Source organism: Dermacentor variabilis, chromosome 6, assembly GCF_050947875.1.
Source record: "Dermacentor variabilis isolate Ectoservices chromosome 6, ASM5094787v1, whole genome shotgun sequence".
NCBI classification, from domain to species: Eukaryota; Metazoa; Arthropoda; class Arachnida; order Ixodida; family Ixodidae; genus Dermacentor; species Dermacentor variabilis.
The window spans coordinates 184450335-184477431 of record NC_134573.1 but is presented as its reverse complement, the minus strand read 5'-3'; the positions used below and the strand labels follow the sequence as shown (position 1 = coordinate 184477431).

The window sequence follows — 27097 nt, the reverse complement described above, 5'->3', positions numbered from 1 at the left end:
AGTTAGCCCTGCTGTAAATGCTGCAAAGGATGGGTCCAAGCGCTTTTTTTTCGAATAACTCAGCGAATGTACGGTCGCTTTCTATATGAGCTTAAACACGTTGTCTCTGGTCGAATCAACTCCAAGGCAGCACGGCGGCGTTGACATCAGAAAAATTGTTTTAATAAATTCCAATAACTAGAACGGCGTTTGGTTCACCCATTTTCTGTACGCGTCTGCATCGCCGTGCAGTCTTGAAGCTCCTTCGAGCGCAGGCACCGTGTTGCAGCTCATTTGGAACGTGATGAACTGTAGATGCTAGTTATGCAGGTAATGTATTACTCTCGGGAAACGCATCGCGAGGTGAACGGATAAAACCAGTGGATTTAACAGGGCAGAGAAGAGCGCACATATTAGACTTGCAAATGGATCACTTCTATTTACTACCAAACGCACTCCATGAATTATCCTATGCTTCTCTGAACTGTCCATGGTCTTCGCTTCAATTTTACTTGCCGAATTGCCCAGTCACGTGCAGGAAGCATTTAGGTTCACTTGCCTGCATTGATACAACTGCGCAGTCAAAGCATATAATAGATGGCTGGGACGCTGTTCTGAAACTAGTCCGTTCTCTACATAACATTAACCACTGCTGGCTGGTTCCCGACATTTGCGCGCCTCTTGCAGTATTTCTTTCAGACCTGAAAGTGATAGGCTACCATATCATATCAGTGTGCTTTTGAGACTTAAGAAAGCAATTCAGAAGCCGTGTCTTCTTTGAATACATAATGGAAGCAACGCACTTCCGTATGCGGATTACTATTTTACACGTTGGCTGTTGGCGAGTAAGTTAGTGAATAAACTTTATTACGGAGACCAAGCTGCTAATGCCCGAAGATGGGCAGCCACACTATTCCAGGTAGCTGTGGCCCTGTGCTGAAAAACCCCAGAATATATATGTATTTTTTGTCTCCTACAGCCATTTCAAGAGTAGTGGCTGTTGGCGACAAAAAAAAAGATATTCTAGGATTTTATGTGCCAGAACCCCTGTATGATTATGAGGCACACCGCAATGGGGGACTTCGGAATAATTTTGACCCACTGGGATTCCTTAGCGTGCACCCAGTGCACGGTACATGGATGTTTTTTTGCATTTCACCCTTACTGAAATGCGGCCGCCGCGACCAGGATTTGATTCCGCGCCCTCGAGCTTAGCAGCGCAACACCAAAGCCGCTACGACACCAAGACGGGCGACATCAAAAACAAGCGACATTCTTCTAGAGGCAGGAAGCACGACAGCGTGCAGACAATTAAATAAAGTGGTTTAAGAATAACTAAAATCTGGATGCTTCCAGCGTTTTAAAAAATGGCTTTTCGGTCGTGAGGCGCATCGGGGTTTGAGACTGGGGGCACGTCAGCGGCACTTGCACAGTATTCCCTTATCCCCACGCTACATATGCGACAGAGAAAAAAAAGGACATCAAGTATCATCTGCAGAAAGAGTGCAGCAACACACAGTAACAGTGGTGGCAGCTGTACATCAGAGTCATTGACTGCAGCAGCGTTAAGGGACCGAAGCCTGCACGGTCGCAAAGGCGCGATGCCAAACGACGCACACTCGCGGCGGACCGCCGAAGGGGTGAGCCTCACGATGGATGAAGCTGCTTGCGATGGCGGGGGCGTAGCGATTTTCTGTTTCATCGCTGCCCTTATGCAGCACTTGTTACGGCTGTGAGTAAAGTAGTTTCACTCTCGCGCTGTGCCCCTGCAACTCTCTCTATCTCTTCCTGTCGAGTGCCCGACCCGCGGCGCTCAACGAACGGCAAAGCACCTCGGGCTTGCATCTCGTTTTCTCGCGCTGTATCACAGCCGAGGCGTAAGGAGCCACGCGCTGAGGAGATCAGAAGGCCGCTCTCTGACCTGCTAGTCGCGTGCAGCAAGATTAACGTTGGGTGCAGAAACATGGTACGGCTTCAGGGAAACAACTGCGGTATTCAGGAATTCTTTCAGCGGATAGGCCAGATGGGCCTCTTCCCGTAAGCGCGAACCCATTGCCCATGAACACACCAGGCTTCGAAGCTTTTGTTTCTTTTTTTCTCTCCCTCTCTCTATGCAATCGAGCCAGATTTGGAGAGAACGACACTTAAGAAGCACTATTGTTGCAAAGCCTAGCTGCTGCTCGCGACAAGACCCAAAATAAGGCAGCCATATATTTAAAAGAAAACGATGAAAAAGCACTGGGAGAGAAGCAGGGTGCATGCTGCTTTCGGTTGAGTACGATTCTAGCCAGGAATTATGAGCTGTTCTATGCGGCACCGTATTGTTATAACAGAAATGCGGGGTATTCTTAGGGAGTAGAAAATGAGAAACAGACTGAGCCTAAGTGCACTTGCGCAGCGCAGCAGCGTATCCAGTAGGCCTTTTCCTTTTTTTCTGTTTGCCTTGCACACACATGAAGGTGCCGGCAGTTTTATACAAGAGGAGTGGTTCTTACGAACACGAAATATTTTAGGCGAAGCTATAAGATCGGCTAACTTTCGCGTTCGCATGTGCCACTGGTTTCACTTGCAACGCTCGCTGACGAAGTATGCACAGGAAGGAAAAAATTATCATTAATGATAAAAGAAACAAGGAAGCATGAAAAACAAAACAGGCCACGCGACGTAAATTGTCGTGCCCTGTTCCACTACAATTCCTACTTAGAGAGTTTTCATTTTGCCAGGTATTTCGCAAGCAATGATATGAACAGACAAGCCGTTCTGTAAAAGCCTTAGTGGCGCTAGAAAACAAAGTAATGCAACAAAGCGCTCTTGTGTTGCACGAGGCACTGTTCCCGCGGCGATGCGGTGCACGCAACTTGCCGACGTGCGTTGTGTCAGAAGGGTCGAATGAGCACGAGAAGAGAAGAGAACGAGAAGGCGGAGGCAAGTTAGAAGGGATCCTAGGTTAAGCAGGAAGAGATACAGAAGGTGGAGGAGAGGGGGCGTGTCCCTGTTGCCACATTCGCCCAGCGCGCTCGCGACAGCACAGCTGCGCCGAAACGCTGCCCGATGGATAATCGATACGCTGTGTCGTAGAATGTAGTTAGGGAGCCATTCTTCTTAGCCGCGAGCGCCACCACAGGGCGCCCTTGTGGCCCGAGCTCTCTCCCGATGTCGTGCCGCTATTTTGCCCCCTATCAGCCGAAGAATGAGCGAACACCCCTTGGCTTCCTGGTATGCCCCTCGGCTGGTTGTCTTCTTGTTGTTCTTGCCGCCTGCTCTTGACTCCGAGGCATCGCGCTTGCAAAGCTCGAAAGCGAACTCGTTCAGCATGCGGCTAAGAGGAGAACGGGAGCGCTGAGCGGCTACCCACGCATTTTCTCAAAATGAAGAAATGGGCGAGGTCAGCACGAATCTTCATCTACGGTGCTGATTCGGTGCCCGTAGTACAAACGATCGACGACCAAGCAGCGTTGTTAGCGTCCGGAAATCACAGTGAATACAACATAGCAGGTGATCAAAATAGGCTTAATGACGTAAACAACTTGGACAAGAAACGATCGGGGAGAATGAGCAGACGGAGCGCGGAGAGAGCGAAGTGGTAGAGGACGCGGTTGAGAGCTGGAGAAGCACCTGCATGGAAAGCAATGCCGGTGAGCTGAGGAGGAAAAATATTAGCAGGTGTCATCAGGGGAAGCTTACACAAGTGCTTCCAGCACACTGTCGTGAATGAACACCAGTAACTCAACTTCAGCAGAAACTGGAGGAGCAAACGAACAGAAAAGGCTACGTAACGATCACTAAGTATATACAAGGTGAAGAAAAGCGTAATTTTGTTGACCAATCATCACGAGAACAAAGAAATTGAATGAAAGAAAATGTGGTTCTATGGCGTTCAAACTTGTATAATATTATGTAGAACGAACGAGTGGCGATTACTTTTTCAACAATTAGGCCTTGAAAAGCGATAATATGCCTTTACGGCTGTATAATTGCAAGGAACCATCATGAAATTCACGTTTTATTCGGTGTCTCAAAGCGACGCTGGTTTCTTTAAACTCGCCGAAAGCCCCACATCACGGTTATTTCGTAGTTTCTTTTTTCTGTGCAAAGTTTCTTTCAACACTTTAGATTTTCATCCAAGTAATTCATTTCTTGAAATTCAGCAGAAGTTTCCAAAAATTATGTATGTTGCCCTATCACAGAAATCACGTTGACATCTGCTCCCTAGCGCGCTACAACTCCGCAAGTACCCCTGGATGTAAAGTCGACTGTGCTTCCACTATGACCGGCGGCTTTGAGAGAAAACTGTGCTGTGAATTTGGGAAGTGCTTTTCATAACGGAGCTGTATGGAAACCTAGTTTATTGACACTATTTGCACACCTCATCGACTCCAATATCTCGCGGAATCTTGCCGTTACCATAACAGGTTGAGTGCTGATGAGCAGCACAGTAAATGCCGCGGGCGCCGGCGAAGGCTCGCTTCTGCAGCTGCCGCGCTCGAGGTGGCGAGCATTAGTGCGTTATTTGTGTCCGGGACGACGCCGAGCGCTTCGATTGGCGGCAGCTTTCTTTCGCCCCTTTGGCCCTGCAGTAATTACGGGAAACGCGCCAGGGCTCGTGGCCGCCTGACACAGAAGCTCCTGAGGGAGAGAAAGCGTGCGGTTAATGAGAAACACGTCAATCTGTCGCCCACGTCGTCAAGTCAGGCAGCGGTGGACGTCGACGGGTTCTGGCCCCATGGCGGCGCGATATATACTTCGGGACACTTAAAGCGTGCACTGGTATAGAACGTAGAGGTGGTCTACGCTAACCAGGAGACATGTCGAAAACAGTGCGCACACACACAAAGCCCGAGGCGAAGGTGCAACAGCATCACAGGGCACGTGCACAAAGGTAGCGGGAAGGTCCTACAGCCTAACACCTTCCGTGTGATCCTCGAGCTTCGCGTTATTTATGCGCTGTGTTTTGCTAACGATATCATACCTGTAGAATTAGGCGCAGCTTGTAAAGTGGCGTATTATCTACCTTTCCTTTTAAAGAGGACAACATTGCTACTACTACTACTACTACTACTACTACTACTACTACTACTACTACTACTATCACTACTACTACTGCGTGATTGACTCGCCTTGCAAGCCGAAATTTATTACTTTTTTTCTTTTTCTTTCTTTATCTTTTTGGCCTTTAAGATTTTGCGTGTGCAGATATAGGGAGGTGTTACACTGATATAAATGTGAAACTCGGTGTAAAAAAGTTCATTCGGGAAAGCTAGCACATTTATGTTCATAATAAGAAAGTACTATATAGACCCTATAGACCCATGTGCACTGCCACGAATGCACTGATGTATGGCCGGGGCTACGTACTGCTGGACAGAGGCAGTTTGTGAAGTACTCATAGCAGCAAACCGAATTTCTACACCATCGTTCCTTTTTCCTAACGTCGTGCCGCTAACAGTAGTACAGCGGCACGAATGGACGCAAGACAAAACAGGAGTAAAACAAATAAGTGCCAATATCCGCTTGTTTGTTTCACTCTTCTTTGCCTCTCACCAACGCGTGCCTCCGCATTCCCAGCACAACTGAAGTCTCGCCATCTAGCTTATCTCACTGGTCGTCTTACCTGAGAAATAATTCACAAAGCTGCGCACGACTAAGAATGGCATCGGTATTGGCCAATATCGTACCACTCGTATCGCAAGTGGGCCATTGTATATGGTGATGCCCATGTGTCTGCGACAGGCCTGCACAGGTGACGATCGCACAAGCACCTTTATGTTTGAGCAGCGCAGAGAATGTTGCCCGTGGTTATCTGCTGCGAGCTGTCGCTTCTACAGCACTGCACGTATTTAGCCAGCTGGAACGCAAAGGCGGCAGTGAATCACCCACGCAGAAACCGCTGCCGCTGTTCACTGACGAGCCAGAGACGCAGACGTCAGCCGGTTTTCGCAACGAAGAAACAGAAAGCGAGGGAACACGGAAGAAAGGGCAAACCACGGAAGGAGAAATGACGAACGGACGCAAGTCGAGGCTACGGGAACCTGCAACAACAGTTACGACCGTGTCGACATGTACGTTTCGTGCCAGACTGTGACTCAGAAAGTGGTGATTACAAGTGGGAGGGAAAGAGGGGCGGCGGGGTCATTGTGTTATGGCTTTACGAATGTTAACGCAATTTATTTTTGTTCATGTATTTTTAGACTTGAACAATTTGTTGTTGCTTTTCTAATATATGAGGAATTGTTTGATGCTAAGCGCGTGACGTGCAAATAAAGACGCCGAGGCACACGTGACATTTTTGGGCGACAGTGAGATGATGCAGCTGCCATCAACACAAATTTTTGAAAGTGCCCTACAGCTTCTGCGTGAAAGGGTAATTACAAAAGTAATCTCGTACGGGTGATTTTAAGGACTATTTAATACGAATCAGCAACCAGTTGAATTTCACGAAGGTAGCAGATGACGTATGAAGCAACATTTCATTATGCGGTCAGCCCCGTCAAACGTAGCAGCTCTTGACAAATGTGTTACCACGGCAGTATTCTAACTTTCTGCGGTTTGACACTTCTCGTTTGTAGTACACCTACCAAGCTGAGCAAGGAGAACTACAAGCTTCCCTCACTGTTCTGTGGAATGGCGACACTTTCATCGACAAGACTAACGGTATGCTTGGAATTTATTAGGGGTTTCTATCCTACAATGCCGCGGGAATATTGTAACAATTCGATCTCGTGTTCTTTCGAAGCCATTTATTTTCATCCTTCCACACTGACTCAACACTCCCTCTACTATATTATCAGCTTGAAAGAGCCGGAGATTCGCAAGAAAACATAACATTGAGTAAGAGCTATACTCATTGTAGTCTGCTACAAAAAGTTGTATCAGCGCTCACTGTAGGCACGATCAATCAGTCAAACAAATTTAAATTTCCAAATAAGAAATCATGTTCAACAAACAAGGATACAGTAAGGGGCATATCATGCCATGTGCACTGTGTATCACCAAAAAAAATTAAGATAGAAAAAGAAAGCAAGTAACTGGATCGACAATAATAATAATAATAATAATAATAATAATAATAATAATAATAATAATAATAATAATAATAATAATAATAATAGTTGCACATTTGTTACTATAGTTAATTTATTTATGCCTCTGCCAACAACGTACACCCGACCACAAAGGCTTCTGGAGCACAAAAGTTATAAACACTTTGGAGGACGCTTAAGCTTCGCCTTTAAGAGTGCAACGCGATAGCATTCAAAGATTCCTGAGTACTTCTCACGCTTCCCGGCGACTGCAGCTTATGTAAACGTAATGTTTACCGTAAAATACTGGCAGTGAGCACTATGCACGAAGGCGAGCTTTGTGGGGTTTCTTTTTGATTCTGTGCAAGGAACCGAGCGTGCCGCGTCGCTCCTGCTGCGACAAACCTCGAACGGCAGCTGGAAAGCGCTGTCGCGTTAAAAGGCGTTTGTAATTGCGCTTTCGCGTAATAGAATTGTTTTCTCGTATATCCAAATTACAATCCGACGCTATCATGTGTGTACGTTGTGTGTAAGCCGTACTTTACGATATATTTTTATGCAGTTTACATTGAGAAATTCAATTATTTCAGTAACTTCCTTGCTCCACACGGAGAGCCTGCGTGGTTGGGTATGCGTGGTTCGGAATGATCACTCCCAAAACGACGGTCGACGCTGGAAGCCGACGCCGGACTTTCTGCGACACAGGGCCCTTAACGCTATGGAGTTCAAATTATAGCATGCAGGTTGTTTCAGATAACTAGTGTCAAAACTAAAAAAAAACGCGCATGTGCGTCACGATAATCCAATCAATTTCACTGTCCCCTTTAGCAGCTCAGTATTTTTTGGTATGCACTTAGGTTATTATTTAACGATGACTGATTAAAAAACTTGTTAAGTATTGCTTTAAACGTAAAATTCTCAATGAAAAGGTTGTAGAGGCTATTGAGAAATACCCAAATAATTCGTTTCCGTGATGATAGATTCTCTAGTTTTAATTTTTCCGAGCTCGAAAGCAAGTGCACGAGTTGGAAAAGTACCACGTGACCAGGCATTTGCACGTAGAGATATTAGTTCCCTGAAACACGCTACCAAAAATGAGTGACGCAGGTAGACCAAAGGCATGACTAGGCTGCACGCAAAAAATAATAGATGATGGCCACACCTGTCGTCGTCGATGCATGGCCATGCTCTGCCAAAACCTTCTCCCCCTTTAGTTGGTAAACATAAAAAACGCTGGCGAATCTTCAAGGATTGCCATGCGTTATATATCGTATATTATATTGCCCCATTTTCTTTATTACTTCAAGAGACAGGATATCTCGGGTGAATGTGGAAGCCGAGATCATTGCATTCCGTCCATTCGCGTTGCTCAAGGACTGTTCTTGCCTTCGGTCAGCGTGCAGCATCGATCATTCAATCTTGTCACGTTTAAGGTCACTAATGTTGCTGTACGTAAGAACCTAGTAAGCTGATTCATTTTCGAATTTCATGCGCTTTTTTTGCATCTCATAAAAATTTAAGTTACAGAAGCTATCCTCGCGGAAAGAAATTATTGGGATATTTATTAATAGCAGCAGCGGGGGAGGGAGGGGGCGGACGCTCGACAATTTTTCCATTTAAAATTTTGGATGAACATCAGAATTTCAACATATGGTTAGTTAATTGTCGTTCTTTAGCTAAGCTCCCAGTAAAAAAAAAAGCACTTAAACTTAAACACGTAAACTTTTAAAACCATGCCGTACTTTGAGACACGCTCTGAATCGATGGACGGAATGAGATGTTCTCACAACAAATTCTTCAGTGCACCTGTTCTTGCGTGCGCGGATGCGACGACTGCGAAATTGCGTTAATTATTCCGTGTTTAAAAGCTTTTGTGGGCATAGATACATTGATTTTTGTCAGCGTAGGCCCGGTCTGTTTGACCACCCAGAACAAAGCTTAAGATGGAAGAAACCCACGCGAAACAAGAACCGTCTCTGCATCCGAGCAAACTGAGCGTGTGCAGCCCCGGTTAGGCCACCGCGGTGCGCTTTCCCGACTCCCAGTGACATTGTACAAGTGCCTGCTGCTGGGAAGCCACGGTGGCCGCCAGGACTGCTCCCTGTGCCTGACGCGCGACAAGCGCTACCAATGCTCCTGGTGCGGAGGGTCGTGCAACTACGGACCATCGTGCGTCGAGCCGGTCACCACGTCGTGCCCACCGCCCAGGATCGATTGGGTGAGCAGAACGATCTCGGGAGATAAGCCCGTTACTCGATCACGACAGGAAATATTCAGCGCAAACATAACTAGGACTCAAGGAGCCACAGATCCCTTGAGCACTCGTCAAACTCTGCAAGCACAGCTGCATGTGCACAGGCGGCGGACGTCTCTCCAAGTGGATTACTTGAAGATGCGAAGTGGATATTACTTTGTCTATGAATGCGCTTGCGTTAAATTGGCTAATTTATGCAGTTTTATTGCCTTTTTAATCGTTCCCTTCTGTGCACACATTCAATTTGGGAAGTACGAGCACATGCCGAGCACTTCGCACTGCCTTCGCTACGTGACCACTGACTCCATTTAAATTATTTCACCTTGGAGCTGTATCATCGACAAGCTGCAGAACGTGCCATCAGTCAGTAATTATAGCGAACACTCAAGAGACCTGCAGGCGCAGCTATTTTCTAGGCGACGCAGTATTTGACGCATATCATCGGCGACGTGGCTCTGAGCTGCTGGCTATAGGCGTCGTTACTATAGCTGGTCGCTATATATATAGGCGCCAGTTGCTATGCTGGCTGTTACGTACGAAAGGTTACGGACGTCACTCCCAACGTCTCGAGCTGCCGTCGCCTTGCAGCTTGTGAAACAGTAATCTTTACCGGGAAACGTATGCGGGGAGCGATAATTGCTTCGCATTGTTATGAGGAGCGCCTTATCATCAATTATGTGGTTCCGACGCTTGTTTTGCGCTTCGTACGCGTAATTTCAAAGAATGTATGCACTGTTCGCTTCACTTTGCTGAGTGCTTGAAGCCTCTGCCTTACGGGGGTACGAGCCACTGCTCCTGGCCCCGCACGTTCGCTGGGATCGGCCCACATTTTTGCTCCAGGCAACTCGACGCAAGGGACTGGCGCCGCCTGCAAACTAACACACACCCACACTTGTCTCGTCTACACGCAATCTCCCCAGACAGTTATACGTCCCGGACATGTCCCTGGTGTAGCAACCACACAGTGACACTCGCGCACATAACACACGAATGTACCGACCGTCCGGGCGACGCAATTTCGCCACGAGTCACAACACACAAACTCACTACGTGCTCTTGGGAGGCGAGAGTCTCCGAACTGGACCTGGGAAGCCAACTGGCGACTCTCGACCAGGCCCGGCGAGCCGCGATTGCCAGTGGAGCCCTGTCAGAGGGAACCACCCAGGAATAAACCGCGCAACAGTTTCTGCAATAATAGAGTTCCTCCTCTTCCACATTTTTGCTGGTGGACGCGAACGAGAAAAATACCGACCAAGTAGTGGCTAACAGCTTCACTGTAAGACGAGATAATGCCCGAGAGTAACTCATGCATACCTGTGTAATTTTGTCTGCTTCATCAGGATAACGATGCGCGCGCGTGCACAGAAGCGTACGCGCACCGAAATCAGTGCTGCCATTTTTGAAGACCAGAACCGCAGTCAGATAACTTAACGACGAGGTCAGGCTAGTTTAGTTCTTTAAAGGCTCTTTTATAAGTGCTGTGGCGTAAGGTGGTGGGGTACCAGTAATAAAAACTTCTAACGGAAGAACATAGGTAAATAAGTAAAATGTAGGTTCACCTTAAAGAATAAAGGGTAATAATAAAAAGGCAAACGCACGTGTTAGATTATGCATTTGAACAAGAACGGAATAATGATTTGGCAAGACAGAAAAATAAAGCATCAGCAATGACCACGGGGCCACTAGTGCTAGCGACAACATGGGGGAAGGCCTTTCGAATCTGATGCCCTTCAGGAAAAAATATGAAGCGAGGAAGGTAGTTGTGTGTAAGCGTGGTTGAAGTAGATAACCAGTACGTTGTGATATTTTTGTGGCTAGGCTGATGTATGGCCCATGATTGAGTGAACTACAAAAGAACATGATAAAGGCCAAGGACGGCTATAGTACGAAGGTACGAGAGCGACTGTAAATCAGCTTTTGCTTTTTGGGATGATACGCTTACGTCACATGAATAGGATGAATGAATGATTGTATCTGGTCGCAGGATTTTGAAAAGACCGAAGCACGTTAGCAAGATCATTTTAATATGAGTCCCACTTATGCGACGCGTATTTTACTTTGGGCCTGATTAATTATTTGTTCGAAAGAAGTTTAATATGTTGCGGAGCATGACGCAAGTGGCGTCTCATGAAGCCAAGTGTTTTCGAAATCACTTGTCGGCTACGTGTACATTTAGAAAAATGTTTCATCTATGTTGCAGTCAAGAAACGTAAAAAAGTTGCAGTAATAGCATCTTTGTGTCCTGTGGTGAGTGAGAAACTTAAATTCTAGCTTCTGAATAAAGCAGTATTTTCGTTTAGGCCCAGTAATGCTGTAGAAGTTACAGAAAACCAGTATCTTAAGGAAATTGAAGTACAACATTTCCTTATTTTGTAACTCTGTGCCGAAAATAGATCTCATAGTTCTGTAAGCACGACGCATCTAAAGGGGACGAACCTATCATATGAATTGACCACTTACGCAATATTATTAGTGTTTACGAAAGTTTGCAAATGTCCAAGTCACAAATCATTTATGTATTTGATAGCTCTGTGATGTGCACAAATTCTGCCCGCTTTAGGTGTCTCAGCTGGTGCAGTTTACAGCATTCTAATATCGTATTTGATTTTTGAGTTACACAACTGCAACTTGATACTCGAGCTTCTCGTTATTTTTATTTTCATTTTTCTAATGTTTCTCTGACAATATTAACCGCCTATGTAAATATATGGCTTCACATCCCATAACTTCAACGTAAAACCTGGTGCGTTTGAAACTAAATCATAAAGCAAGGACATAAATTAGCGTATAGTTCAGTTTCAGTTATGATATTTCTAGCGCCTGTAACAACGACCTTGATAATTTTGTGTCACCCCTGCCTTCCGACCTCGACAATTCCCCATTCCGCTATGTTTTACTTAGCAGCGAGCCACATATTGTCACTGAACTCGACAACTGTTTATTTTATTTCTTCTGTCTTCATGCGTAAGTCTGAAACAGGACTTTCTTTTGCCGGCATGGCACCTATTCTGTATCATTTGGCTTCTTTGTCAGTTTTCCCATGAAAAGGCAGCTTCTGTGCAATGTTCTGCCGGTACTAACCTAAAAAAACAAAATAAGAATTACAGAAGCACTTCTCAACACTGGGGCGATTGACAACGAGCACCACAGCCCTAATTTCGCTACTGTACGCTGTCGCAACCTGTGGCTAATTGAATTAAGAGGAACCCGTGAACGCCTCACGTCTTCTCCTCGAGCACAAAGCTCCGTTCAGAACTTGCCTCGCTATCTAAGTGATTTATTGCCTATGTTCCTTTTCACCGAGCCTTTCGTTCCGACATCTGTCTCTGGGAAAATACTCTCTCTCTCTCTGTCTCTCTCAAGGTGTTTCAGCGAACACTTTCAAAGTTGTCTATGGCAGATATCACAGATCTAGTAGATGAACTGGTCTACTCGAAGCGGCGGATAATACTTGCGCAAAAATGGAGATGCAAAATCGACGAATTAATGAAAAATTCATTTATTCAGTTTTTAACTAATTACATTGTGGCCCATATTGCAATTTACAAATTATAGGCGTGGAGTTCGCAAGGCGGATCCACTTGGAATGAATTCTCAGGACGACACCAGTTTCAATATATAAATTCCCGAACTTTACAGAGAAATGCATTGGCGTTCTAGTTGATTTATTAACAAAACGTGCTTTCATGCACTGAAGCACACAATTAACTGGAACGCCAAAGCATTTCTCCGTAAAGTTCGAGAATCTATATCTCGAAGCTGGTGTCGTCCTGAGAATTCGTTCCAAGGGGATCCGCCTTGCGAAGTCCACTGCTAGAATTTGTAAATTGGAATATAGGTCAGAAGATAATCAGCTAAACAGTTAATTAGGGATTCCTTATTTTTTTTCAATTTTTCGTTTCAATCTTTTCTGCAAATAGTGTCCGCCGCTTCGAGTAGACCGGCTTATAATGTACAATTGAGCTATCTGCCACAAGCAACCTTTAAAAAATTTTCAAAATTGTGGCTGAAACACCCTGTATATATAAGCTAGCAAACAATGACACCAAGGGCAATGTAGGGGAAAGTACTTGTACTCACGCTGGCTAACACTCCCAGGGTTAGTTCTAGTAGTAAAACATAAATACTCAAGAAAGTGCATGGGGAAACGGCGCTGCGGTAGCTCAATTGGTAGAGCATCGCACGCGCTAATGAGAAGGTTGTGGGATCGTTCCCCACCTGCGGCAAGTCGCTTTTTCAGCCACTTTCATTTCCATTTATTTATCATTTCTTTAGTTCAATTGGTAAGTACAAGTAATTTTCCCTGTGTTGTCTTTCGAGTCATTGCTTGTTGGCTTCGTGTTTTATGATTAATAAAAATCTGGCCCCTTCGTTAACCTCCTCTCTTCTTGCTCATTTTATATATATATATATATATATATATATATATATATATATATATATATATATATATATATATAAAATGAGCAAGAAGAGAGGAGGTTAACGCAGGGGCCAGATTTTTATTAATCATAAAACACGAAGCCAACAAGCAATGACTCGAAAGACAACACAGGGAAAATTACTTGTACTTACCAATTGAACTAAAGAAATGATAAATAAATGGAAATGAAAGTGGCTGAAAAAGCGACTTGCCGCAGGTGGGGAACGATCCCACAGCCTTCTCATTAGCGCGTGCGATGCTCTACCAATTGAGCTACCGCAGCGCCGTTTCCCCATGCACTTTCTTGAGTATTTATGTTTTACTACTAGAACTAACCCTGGGAGTGTTAGCCAGCGTGAGTACAAGTACTTTCCCCTACATTGCCCTTGGTGTCATTGTTTGCTAGCTTATATATACAGGGTGTTTCAGCCACAATTCCACCTGTTTAAGCTTTTTCCTAGACGCTAGAGCTACACAATATCCGCGCAACCTTGAGCAATCGGAAAGCGCGTTTTCCACCCTGGGCCGACGGAGAGGGGAGATTTCGTTCCGGCCGCGAAGCTCTCTACAGCTCAGTAAGGTGCCTCGCGGTGGTCTCGTGCTGAAAATGCCCTCTCGGTGAGCGCATATTTCCCCCCTCATCTTCTAAGAGATTCAATACATGCAAGCATTTGTCTCGCAAACCAGATTTATTTCAAGGGAATTTCCGACGTCTCAATAATTTCTCTCGTCGTATACGAGTGCTGATTGCCGTGTTATAGTTTGTTAACGAAGCTTCCCCTCAAGTCTAAATATTTTAAGGCAGTTTTCCTAGTGTATAAAGCCGCTCGAGTTCACGCTGCTCCTCTGGCGGCCATTTTTCAAAGAAATTATGCCTTCCAACCACTCAGAATGCCGGTGACAGCTTCACGTTTGATCAATTCTGGATATTGTAATTAGTAAACAGCTACTTTTGCTTACATGATCGGCCATGACATTGAAATTGCTGATACAGCGGAAAGCATTGCACCGGATGCACATATATAGAACTGTGTATGTTGAGCGAGATAAGAGCTGCACTATAGGCATCGCAGGCAGTTTTAACTGGAGGAAAACTTGGCAAGTGCGCCTCGAATGATAAATTGTTTTGTCTAAACCGAAACAGCGCGAATTGGTAGGCTGCATGAAAGAGAGACATTCTTATTGAATGACAGGAAGTTATTCGGCATATATCTGGCGATCACTCAGGAAATGGTTGTTGTGGAACGACGAGTCGGTTCTGATGTACTTCGCTATAAAAACGCGCGAGATAGTGTCGAGCAGCCTATATTGCCTTTTGTGTGTGTATATATATATCAATTCTAAATATTGTAAGGCAGTTTGTCGTGTGCGTATCATGGACACGCATGCTTATATCGCCTTCCGTTTCCCTACCACGGTTGCGCTTTAAAACCAACAGCGCGCGCATGCGATCCCATAGATGAGATGAATACATATATATAGAAAAGTATCAGTCATAGCTCTCGTAGTATAGCCTTCTGAGCCGTTTCCCTTTTCTTTTTCTTCTCTTTGCTTTTTCTTTGAAAGAAGTCCTATTAGGGTTATTATAATTACACGAAGGTATTTCGCCCTCGCCAGCAGCAGTACTTGAGATAGCTATTCCGGCGGCTAGCTTCCCACGCTATGCGTGGCGCCCCCGCACCTGTTTAAGCTTTTTCCTAGACGCTAGAGCTACACAATATCCGCGCAACCTTGAGCGATCGGAAAGCGCGTTTTCCACCCTGGGCCGACGGAGAGGGGAGATTTCGTTCCGGCCGCGAAGCTCTCTACATCTCAGTAAGGTGCCTCGCGGTGGTCTCGTGCTGAAGATGCCCTCTCGGTGAGCGCATATTTCCCCCCTCATCTTTTAAGAGATTCAATACATGCAAGCATTTGTTTCGCAAACCAGATTTATTTCAAGGGAATTTCCGACGTCTCAATAATTTCTCTCGTCGTATACGAGTGCTGATTGCCGTGTTATAGTTTGTTAACGAAGCTTCCCCTCAAGTCTAAATATTTTAAGGCAGTTTTCCTAGTGTATAAAGCCGCTCGAGTTCACGCTGCTCCTCTGGCGGCCATTTTTCAAAGAAATTATGCCTTCCAACCACTCAGAATGCCGGTGACAACTTCACGTTTGATCAATTCTGGATATTGTAATTAGTAAACAGCTACTTTTGCTTACATGATCGGCCATGACATTGAAATTGCTGATACAGCGGAAAGCATTGCACCGGATGCACATATATAGAACTGTGTATGTTGAGCGAGATAAGAGCTGCACTATAGGCATCGCAGGCAGTTTTAACTGGAGGAAAACTTGGCAAGTGCGCCTCGAATGATAAATTGTTTTGTCTAAACCGAAACAGCGCGAATTGGTAGGCTGCATGAAAGAGAGACATTCTTATTGAATGACAGGAAGTTATTCGGCATATATCTGGCGATCACTCAGGAAATGGTTGTTGTGGAACGACGAGTCGGTTCTGATGTACTTCGCTATAAAAACGCGCGAGATAGTGTCGAGCAGCCTATATTGCCTTTTGTGTGTGTATATATATATCAATTCTAAATATTGTAAGGCAGTTTGTCGTGTGCGTATCATGGACACGCATGCTTATATCGCCTTCCGTTTCCCTACCACGGTTGCGCTTTAAAACCAACAGCGCGCGCATGCGATCCCATAGATGAGATGAATACATATATATAGAAAAGTATCAGTCATAGCTCTCGTAGTATAGCCTTCTGAGCCGTTTCCCTTTTCTTTTTCTTCTCTTTGTTTTTTCTTTGAAAGAAGTCCTATTAGGGTTATTATAATTACACGAAGGTATTTCGCCCTCGCCAGCAGCAGTACTTGAGATAGCTATTCCGGCGGCTAGCTTCCCACGCTATGCGTGGCGCCCCCGCACCTGTTTAAGCTTTTTCCTAGACGCTAGAGCTACACAATATCCGCGCAACCTTGAGCGGCTAAAATCGACTACCGCGGACAACATCAGTCCCTTTCCACATAAGTATGAGGCTCGGAGCAGGAGCTTTGGCGCTTGGAAGTAACCGTTGGCTTGACGAACCAACCGACTGAGCTACCTTTCCGGGCAACATTGAAGGATCACGAGTTCAAATCACATGTTATGTTCCTTTTTTTTCCTTTTTTTTCTTTTAATGTATTTTCCTTCCTTTTACCACTGTACGGAAACCCTCCTAAAAAAAATTATATATCCTCAATTATGTGTGGCCACACATGTGCAGGTCATAAATACCAGGTTCTCTAGCCGAGTGCCATCCATGCGGTATAACCGAGCTCAGATTGGTCCACCTTGACTGATCAAATAGGGCACCACTGTAGGTTAAATGAGGCGTACAACTCCTGCGGGACCCGCCGTGGTTGCTCAGTGGTCATGGTGTTAGACTGCTGAGCACGAGGTCGCGGGATCGGACCCAGGCCACGGCGGCCGCATTTCGATGGGGGCGAAATGCGAAAACACCCGTGTACTTAGAATTAGGTGCACGTTAAAGAACCCCAGGTGGTCGAAATTTTCGGAGTCCTCCACTACGGCGTGCATAATCAGAAAGTGGTTTTGTCACGCAAAACACCATAATTCAATTTTTAATTTAACTCCTGCGGGGACGGTAGAGTATCCGTCTCCAGTGCAAGAGGACCGTGATTCAAATCCCGGTGCCGCGCAATTCTCCACCGGGAAATACAAAAAAAAAAACCGTGTGTTGAGAAAATTGCACAAACAGGCCTGGAGTGCGGCCTGATCCCGGTGACCAGAACCGGTAACGCACTCTCTCACCAGAGCAGGATTGGCCACCCTGGTGCAATACTTGGCCACAACCTCCTATATGAATACAACAATCAAACCCCGGCCCTCAGTCCCCAGCAGCCGCGAAGCAACTGACCACGGCGGCGGTCAGATCTGTAACGCTGCAGAGGGTGCTAAGAATACCTGGCTCCGGACAGGCCGCCATTGGAATCTGAACCTGGCAACGTTTAACGTTAGAACGCTATCTAGTGAGGCGAGTCTAGCAGTGTTATTGGAGGAATTAGATGGTAGTAAATGGGATATAATAGGGCTCAGTGAGGTTAGGAGGACAAAAGAAGCATATACAGTGCTAAAAAGCGGTCATGTACTGTGTTACAGGGGCTTAGCGGAGCGACGGGAACTAGGAGTCGGATTCCTGATTAATAAGGAAATAGCTGGGAACATACAGGAATTCTATAGCATTAACGAGAGGGTGGCAGGTCTTGTTGTGAAACTTAATAAGAGGTACAAATTGAAGGTGGTACAAGTCTATGCCCCTACATGCAGTCATGATGACCAGGAAGTCGAAAGCTTTTATGAAGACGTGGAATCGGCGATGGGTAAAGTCAAAACAAAATACACTATACTGATGGGCGACTTCAATGCCAGGGTAGGCAAGAAGCAGGCTGGAGACAAGTCAGTGGGGGAATATGGCATAGGCTCAAGGAATAGCAGAGGAGAATTATTAGTAGAGTTTGCAGAACAGAATAATATGCGGATAATGAACACCTTTTTCCGCAAGCGGGTTAGTCGAAAGTGGACGTGGAGGAGCCCGAATGGTGAGACTAGAAATGAAATCGACTTCATACTCTGCGCGAACCCTGGCATCATACAAGATGTAGACGTACTAGGCAAGGTACGCTGCAGTGACCATAGGATGGTAAGAACTCGAATTAGCCTAGACTTGAGGAGGGAACGGAAGAAACTGGTACACAAGAAGCCAATCAATGAGTTAGCGGTAAGAGGGAAACTAGAGGAATTCCGGATCAAGCTACAGAACAGGTATTCGGCTTTAACTCAGGAAGAGGACCTTAGTGTTGAAGCAATGAACGACTATCTCATGGGAACCATTAAGGAGTGCGCAATAGAAGTCGGTGGTAACTCCGTTAGACAGGAAACCAGTAAGCTATCGCAGGAGACGAAAGATCTGATCAAGAAACGCCAATGTATGAAAGCCTCTAACCCTACAGCTAGAATAGAACTGGCAGAACTTTCTAAGTTAATCAACAAGCGTAAGACAGCGGACATCAGGAACTATAATATGGATAGAATTGAACAGGCTCTCAGGAACGGAGGAAGCCTAAAAACAGTGAAGAAGAAACTAGGAATAGGCAAGAATCAGATGTGTGCGTTAAGAGACAAAGCCGGCAATATCGTTACTAATATGGATGAGATAGTTCAAGTGGCTGAGGAGTTCTATAGAGATTTATATAGTACCAGTGGCACCCACGACGATAGTGGAAGAGAGAATAGCCTAGAGGAATTCGAAATCCCACAGGTAACGCCAGAAGAAGTAAAGAAAGCCTTAGGAGCTATGCAAAGGGGGAAGGCAGCTGGGGAGGATCAGGTAACAGCAGATTTGTTGAAGGATGGTGGTCAGATTGTTCTAGAGAAACTTGCCACCCTGTATACGCAATGCCTCATAACCTCGAGCGTACCGGAATCTTGGAAGAACGCTAACATAATCCTAATCCATAAGAAAGGGGACGCCAAAGACTTGAAAAATTATAGACCGATCAGCTTACTGTCCGTTGCCTACAAAGTATTTACTAAGGTAATCGCAAATAGAATCAGGAACACCTTAGACTTCTGTCATCCAAAGGACCAGGCAGGATTCCGTAAAGGCTACTCAACAATAGACCATATTCACACTATCAATCAAGTGATAGAGAAATGTGCAGAATATAACCAACCGTTATATATAGCTTTCATTGATTACGAGAAAGCGTTTGATTCAGTCGAAACCTCAGCAGTCATGGAGGCATTACGGAATCAGGGTGTAGATGAGCCATATGTAAAGATACTGGAAGATATCTATAGCGGCTCCACAGCCACCGTAGTCCTCCACAAAGAAAGCAACAAAATCCCTATAAAGAAAGGCGTCAGACAGGGAGATACGATATCTCCAATGCTATTCACAGTATGTTTACAGGAGGTATTCAGAGGCCTGGAGTGGGAAGAATTGGGGATAAAAGTTGATGGAGAATACCTTAGCAACTTGCGATTCGCTGATGATATTGCCTTGCTTAGTAACTCAGGAGACCAATTGCAATGCATGCTCACTGACCTGGAGAGGCAAAGCAGAAGGGTGTGTCTGAAAATTAATCTGCAGAAAACTAAAGTAATGTTTAACAGGCTCGGAAGAGAACAGCAGTTTACGATAGGTAGCGAAGCACTGGAAGGGGTAAGGGACTACATCTACTTAGGGCAGGTAGTGACCACGGATCCGGATCATGAGACTGAAATAACCAGAAGAATAAGAATGGGCTGGGGTGCGTTTGGCAGGCATTCTCAAATCATGAACAGCAGGATGCCACTATCCCTCAAAAGGAAAGTGTATAACAGCTGTGTGTTACCAGTACTCACATATGGGGCAGAAACCTGGAGACTTACGAAAAGGGTTCTGCTGAAATTGAGCACGACGCAACGAGCTATGGAAAGAAGAATGATGGGTGTGACATTAAGGGATAAGAAAAGAGCAGATTGGGTGAGGCAACAAACGCGGGTAAACGACATCTTAGTTGAAATCAAGAAAAAGAAATGGGCATGGGCCGGACATGTAATGAGGAGGGAAGATAACCGATGGTCACTAAGGGCTACGGACTGGATTCCAAGGGAAGGGATGCGTAGCAGGGGGCGGCAGAAAGTTAGGTGGGCGGATGACATTAAGACGTTTGCAGGGACAACATGGCCACAATTAGTACATGACCGGGGTAGTTGGAGAAGTATGGGAGAGGCCTTTGCCCTGCAGTGGGCGTAACTAGGCTGATGATGATGATGATATATATATATATATATATATATATATATATATATATATATATATATATATATATATATATATATATATATATATATATATATATATATATATGCGGGGAGCGCTGCGTGTTTCTCCTTGTTCTGAAGAGCGCTTTATCAATTATGTGGTTCGGATGCTTGTTTCGTGCTTTTTCTTTATTGAAACTTAGGTTATTCTGTATTTTGTACTCGTAATTTCAAACAATGTATGCTCTGTTCACCAGGACGCGGAACAAGAAAAATGTATCGTAAGTAGAAAGTAACTATCATGGTTTATATACAAATGTTACACGCGTATATTTCCTATGTAGCCCTAGTTGCCCTACTAGTCTCCGCGGATGGCCACTCTCAAAAAAATAAAATAATAATAAATGCTCAAAAAACAAGAAAATAAGTCTTACCCATTCCTTTTCAATTTTGCAAAGGAGCACTATCTAAGTTTGAAAGGGTGTTCTTTTTTCATTAATATTTTTAGGGGGAGGGGGAGGGGGAAGTATCGATTATGTACATAATATGCAAAACGCCAATTTATTACCAGAAACATTACTGATATGAGCATAGAATGACCTAATATTACATGCTGGAAGTTGGGGACACTGTCTCTCAATGTCGGTTGATGCGGCCCCGAAATTTCAATGTTCTTTGGTTACGTATTGGATTTATTGGTACAGCTACCGCAAGTGTCAATTCTCACATAAGGATTTTACATGGTACAATACTGGAACGCAAATTGTTATGCTGTCACAAGGCAAGTGGCCTGATGCAACATTCTGGAATGTAGACTGCCTACATGGTGTCTGATTTGATTCCACTTAACAGAGAGACATTATTGATCAGCTGCCTAACTATAGATCATGTTTGCTAAGCGCTCAGATTAACTGCCTAAACTAATGAATGCCTTAACTACAGTGAGGGAAAACACGGGGAAGGTGGGACATAGAAACTCAAGACGATGAGCAAGGCGAGAACAAGTTAAAAGCGGGAGCCAACGTTCCGGCAGGTGGACTTCTTGAAGGCGGCACATGCGAGACGAGTGAGCGATCTTATGAATACGCGCGCGCGCCTGTCTCGCTAGATGTGATTACGTCAGCAATGACTCGTGTGAGGCGTTCTAGCAAAAAAGCACTGAACGTTCACCTTTCATGTTTACAAACTTTTTTTATGCGGAGAAACACACATGATAAAGCGGCGCTGGCAGATTGTGACATACAGAATTGCACGGCCACGTCGTTGGACTTATACTTCATCACGCCAAGGTCGGGCAGCGTTGTCAAGGGCACAAGCAGGCGTTAGCAAACGAAGACACAAATTCACAAATCCGGCATTACATGTTAATTGCTCCCGATTGGCAAACACATGGGACGTCGTGTGCAACTTCCACAACACTGTACCCTATTAATGAGGTTTTCAAAGAGCCATCCAACCATTTCGAGATGCCGAGAGAGAAAGATCTCCTGTCCAGTGCAGTAACATGTAGAAATCGGTGGTACGGACTAATTAATTACCAGGCTCTCGGTGTCGATATCCGACGACGTATCATTCCTCTATGGCGCATATGGTGTGCGTGCTTTGAGTTTATATTTCACCGCGTGTTTCGCCAATAGTAAGGCTAGTGGATAGAAAGCCAGCACCTGTACTCCACGTAAGGAGCACGGGGCAATGTAAAGAAGATACGTTCAGGCGTTGACTGACTCGAGTCATATCGCTGTAGCGTAATTGAGAATGGTCACGTATATCAGAAAAAGCATCCTGCATAACTAAATTAAACCGGTACATTCAAAAACGCCGCTGCGGTCATGAATATTAGAGCGCAGTTTGCTTTATTAATGTGCCTGAGTCTTCAGGCAAGCCTTGTAGAGACATTCCAGCGAATTTATGCTACACGGCGCCCTAATATTTTTAGCTATAACAGAGGTCAATACGTGCTGTTACGTTGCATGTTGCGAACAGAGTCACTTGAAAGTCACCTAACTATATCCTTGTTCACTTCATCACTAAACCGCTTCTCAACCTGCATCTAGCGGCCGTGTACCGCTTTTGCCTTGCGACTATGTATTCATCTCTTACCATCCGTCGCCCCGAGTAGGCGATCCCGGTGACTACGGAGGCAAGGCTTCATGTGAGCCACTGACAAAAAGGAACATAATTACTACCGAATATCGCGACAACGAATTTTCTGCGAACCAAGTAATTAATGCTGCAGTGACAAGTTTCCTTATGTATTGGCCCGAATAAACAGATTCTACGATCTTATCAACAAAACAACCGACACAGAAAGAGAGAGATAGGGAAAAGAGAGAGAGAGTTATAAGGTAAAGGCAGGGAGGTTAACCCAGCTGAGACCGATAGGCTACCCTGCCCCGGGAAAAGTGGATTGAAAGGTGAGATGGAAGAGAGAAGTTCACATTTTGTACTGGTGTACACATAATCAGGCGTTCCTCGCTCAGTCCATCGAAAGCGATCATATAGGCTGCAACCGAGAAAAAGAAAACTAAATAGAGAGAGAAATGATGCAAAGAAAGGCAGGGAGGTTAACCAGAAGTTATTCCGGTTGGCTACCCTGCTCGGGGAAGAGAATATGGGGAGGGAGAGCGGAAGGGAAAGAGATAGAGTGGATCACAAACCAAACGCGTACACTATAGAGCGGTAGGCGGCAGACTTCTTAACCTGAAGCCCCGTAGACCGCAGGAATTTTGGCATCGCTAATAAGGCCTTCAGCACGGATGCTAAATCGAACTAATCCATGCAGGTTGGTAATTTTGTGGCTGCATGAGTTTCTTCGCAAAAAGAACTAGCTCACAGGAACCTTTAGGGGCACCGTTTCTTCAAATACTTATAAGCACTTTACTACAGTCTATGCCCACAGAACTTGAGAAGAATAAAAATACAGTGGCTAGTGCTGGCATCACTTCGCTTGCAAGTAGTAGTTCATTTATAGCAACAGATTTGTGTATATATAGATGCATTCAAAATACTTGTATAATATGTATGTACGTGTTAGACTCCCAATTTCTCCCTAACAGTTTTGCTCTGACTATGTTCAACAACAGCACATAGCACAGACATGCACTTTTCTCTCTGCGAAACAACAAAAACTAACCGTTACATCGCACACAATTGATGTCGCAACTAATCCGAAAGCAGGTATATCTTTTAAACAAGAGGAGACCATTATTAGCTCACCTTTCTGAAAACCTTTTTTTGAGATAACGTGCAGATAACGAGCGCACTACTGAAAGGCGTCCCTCAAGCTACTGTTAAACAGCTTGGAAATCTTGATCTGCAAAGCCTCTACGAGAGAGCGGTTTAGTGAAAGTTAACAAAAATCGAATGTCACGTAACGAAAAGAAGTGATAACAGTAACCATCTAGCTGACGTGCACATTTGCATGTTTCGCTCGTTAACTTGCGCTGTTCGCGAATTCACTCCTGTCGCAGTTTTGCGGCTTCATTTATCTCGTGAGCGCTGTTCACCGCAGCGTCTAACCCGCTCTCTCGTTTTTTTTCTTCCGGAAGCAGTTATGTCCCGCTTTTCATATTGTTTACTTTTAGTACCGAGCGGCAGTCACCCCGACGGCTGGCTGAAAGTCATTTGAGCACCCGCAGCTATCTAATCGGGTCATCGTAAAAACGTATGTCAACGACTTTTCGGGAGACGTGTTTTGCCGACGCTTCCCGCAGGACCAAATGCGGCGAACTTTGGGGAAGTGCACTTGCTATTATGGCGCACTTTTACTGTTCTCTTATTTCGTTGTTGCACGGTTCTCTAAGAGCAGTTACGCGCTTCCCGTGCATCGCGCCGCCGCGCACGCCGGCTGCAGCTGTTTACCCCGTGACGTTCGGCCAGCTCGACCTTGGTCTGGTTTTAGTGCCGGGACGAGGAGATAAAATTGTTTTCGCTATGCGAAGAGGTCACACTGTCAAACAGTGTGGCCGTTCTCTGCCGGAGAAAGGAAAGAATACGAAACATTTTAACGGAAGTTGAGCATGTAAGCCAACCATGCACAAAATAATACTGCACGTTGTTAATATGGAAGCGTTTACTATTTCATCATGCGTTGTGTCCCACGTTTAAGTGCTCTTGCAGAAAGTAATACTAACCATAAGGCATCTAAGTAATGCCCCGCTGTTTTTCTTTATTAATGGTCTCGGCAAAATTTCTTTGATCAGGGATTATTTTAAGAAAGCGTTGACTTAAGAGTACTACACGAAGAAAGAAGACAGACCCAATGTGACAGGACGATATTTGCGCCTTATTGCTTAGGTTAGTGCTTTTAAGTCAGCCTGTTCTTAAAAGAATTCAATATCGAATAACGTGCCCTATTTATTGCTCTTTTATAAAAAGGCGTAACCTACTTAAAGAAGCGTCTTAATCGAAGTATTTCAACAAACGCAAAACAAAGCTGACGACATAAACATCCACGCAAAAATTTTAAGAACTTAGCTTACTTTGGGTTGCTTTCAGTCGCGCTAGATTTATTGTTTAGCTAAATAGAAAAACGTACACTGCTAAGGTCATAATTGCGAGCTCAACGGTTTCTTTATTAGATGCTGAAAACGTCATGGAAAACACCAATGAACAAGTGAAAGAAGCACATTGAGGCGTCTGCGTATGCAGGCGTTACCGCAGGTTTATAAACATTTGATGATCAGCGCACAGTCATTTCAGAAGGTGTGACGTTCATCCGCTTATAAATCTGCGCTTGCTACTATGTGCGTTTTTATTGCTTGTGCAATTTCTAAGCCATCTGCAAATTCCTCCCTACTCACCGTTTTATTCCTGCTTTCTCTCTTTCTTTCCTCCTCCTTTATCCCTCTGTTCCCTCTATCACCGAGCCGGTTAGCCGAATAGACGCAACCTTCTTCACCTCCCTTCTTATCATTGCTCTGCAGAGTCTACACTTTACGTTATTCTAAGATTGTATGTGTTGCGTCGTAAGCCGGTTTAGATATCCAAGCTGAAGCTGAATGAAGTCGCGATGTACGATGAGGCTTAATGCAAAGGTCGCTGGAAGATGAAATGTTGTAAGCTCCAGAGGTTCTCTTCAACGTTTTTACAAAGGCAAGCATATTTGTTGCAGCGTCACCATTGCAGTAACGCTGCATTATTCTGAGCCTATATTCCGTTCCTGCAATTTACGTTTCTGATAGAGAACTTGAACCCCGCCACGTAATAGCGAGCAGTTACTCATATTAAATTTTTCTAACATCATCCACTGGAGATCATTATCTACGCATCGCAAATGGCCCTGTCGCTGATACATTTGACGGTCATATTAACTGAACTCAGCCAACCACTTTTCTATTGCTCACCTCCCGCATAGATCCACCCTCTCAACGGGCCTGTGGAAGGAGGCACATTGGTCACCATAGAAGGCAGCAACCTGGGCACGAGCGAGGAAGAAATAAGAGACAAGATCCTCGTTGGCGGCCTTCCCTGTGTGCCAGTGGAGTACAACGTGTCAGTCAGGCAAGTACCACAAGTGGAGTGCTAACACAACGTTAGCAGGTCCTCATTCAAGAACGTTTATCGTGTGGACGGCGAAGAGCTTCGCTAATGGCAGTCTTCCGATAAAGTGGAATGGGTGGTATACATCTAGTGTACTTTCTCATATACCGATAAATCTAGAGTGAGTGAGTGAGTGAGTGAGTGAGTGAGTGAGTGAGTGAGTGAGTGAGTGAGTGAGTGAGTGAGTGAGTGAGTGAGTGAGTGAGTGAGTGAGTGAGTGAGTGAGTGAGTGAGTGCGATGGTGCGTGCGTAAAAGCAGGGGGTTTCCCTCTGCTTCAAATGTACGTCAGCTACTTAGAGATCACAAAGGACTATTACAGCAACTAAAGATTTACACAATTTACTAAATATATCATGGCTGCGGCAACAGCAAGGTGTATGGAATTCACAAACGCTGTAGAAAACATAGTTACGAAAGTCTCTGACATGCAAAACATCTCACAAAAACTTCTCAAGACCCCAAAATACACATGTATTTTGGGGTCTAGGTCGTCCACTACAACACTTGCCACAGTTAGAGTTACCTGCCTGGTTTTTGAAAAAGAGCAACAGCTCCTTCATTTATGGGAATAAAAGCTGCTGCCGAGGCGGCTCTAACATAAAGTTGCGCCGCCATCTTACGGCAGCTGTCGGAAGCAATATTGTGGCTGATTGGCGTTTTGATACAACATGTTGGTGAACCGCAGCACAGACATACACAAGGACAAAAGTAATTAGACGACAGACGATAGCACTCGTCTGCCGTCTGGTTTACTCTGTCCTTGTGTATATAAGCGCTACAATTCACCGACACGCAGAAAGCAGCCGTTCAGAAAAGGTTGCCGCGTGCTGCCTGCTCCGCTGAAACACGCTGCAACCTTCCTTGCATGGCTGCTTTTTGCAACTGCCAATAGGCGGCGACACAAGTTTATGCTAGCGTTATTTTGGCAGCAGCTTTAATCCTCTAAACGAAGGCATCGTTTCTTAAAAACCTAGGAAGTAACTGTACCAAGGGTTGCTATGAACGATGTAAACACCAAAATGCGATATCTCTGTGAAAGCCCAAATTTATGTTACTCAGAATTTAGCTTAAAGAAAA

The 27097-nt window shown here is 45.0% G+C and overlaps 1 protein-coding gene across 1 annotated transcript in view; it reads left to right on the top strand.

The window, feature by feature from the left end:
- Window positions 1-27097, top strand: part of LOC142585938 (plexin-B-like) — a 547589-nt gene that overhangs the window by 455564 nt on the left and 64928 nt on the right. Inside the window, exons 17-19 of the mRNA XM_075697062.1 lie at window positions 6546-6630; window positions 9044-9216; window positions 25835-25980. Of these exons, the coding sequence (XP_075553177.1) occupies window positions 6546-6630; window positions 9044-9216; window positions 25835-25980 (404 nt within the window). The remainder of the gene's footprint in view (window positions 1-6545; window positions 6631-9043; window positions 9217-25834; window positions 25981-27097) is intronic.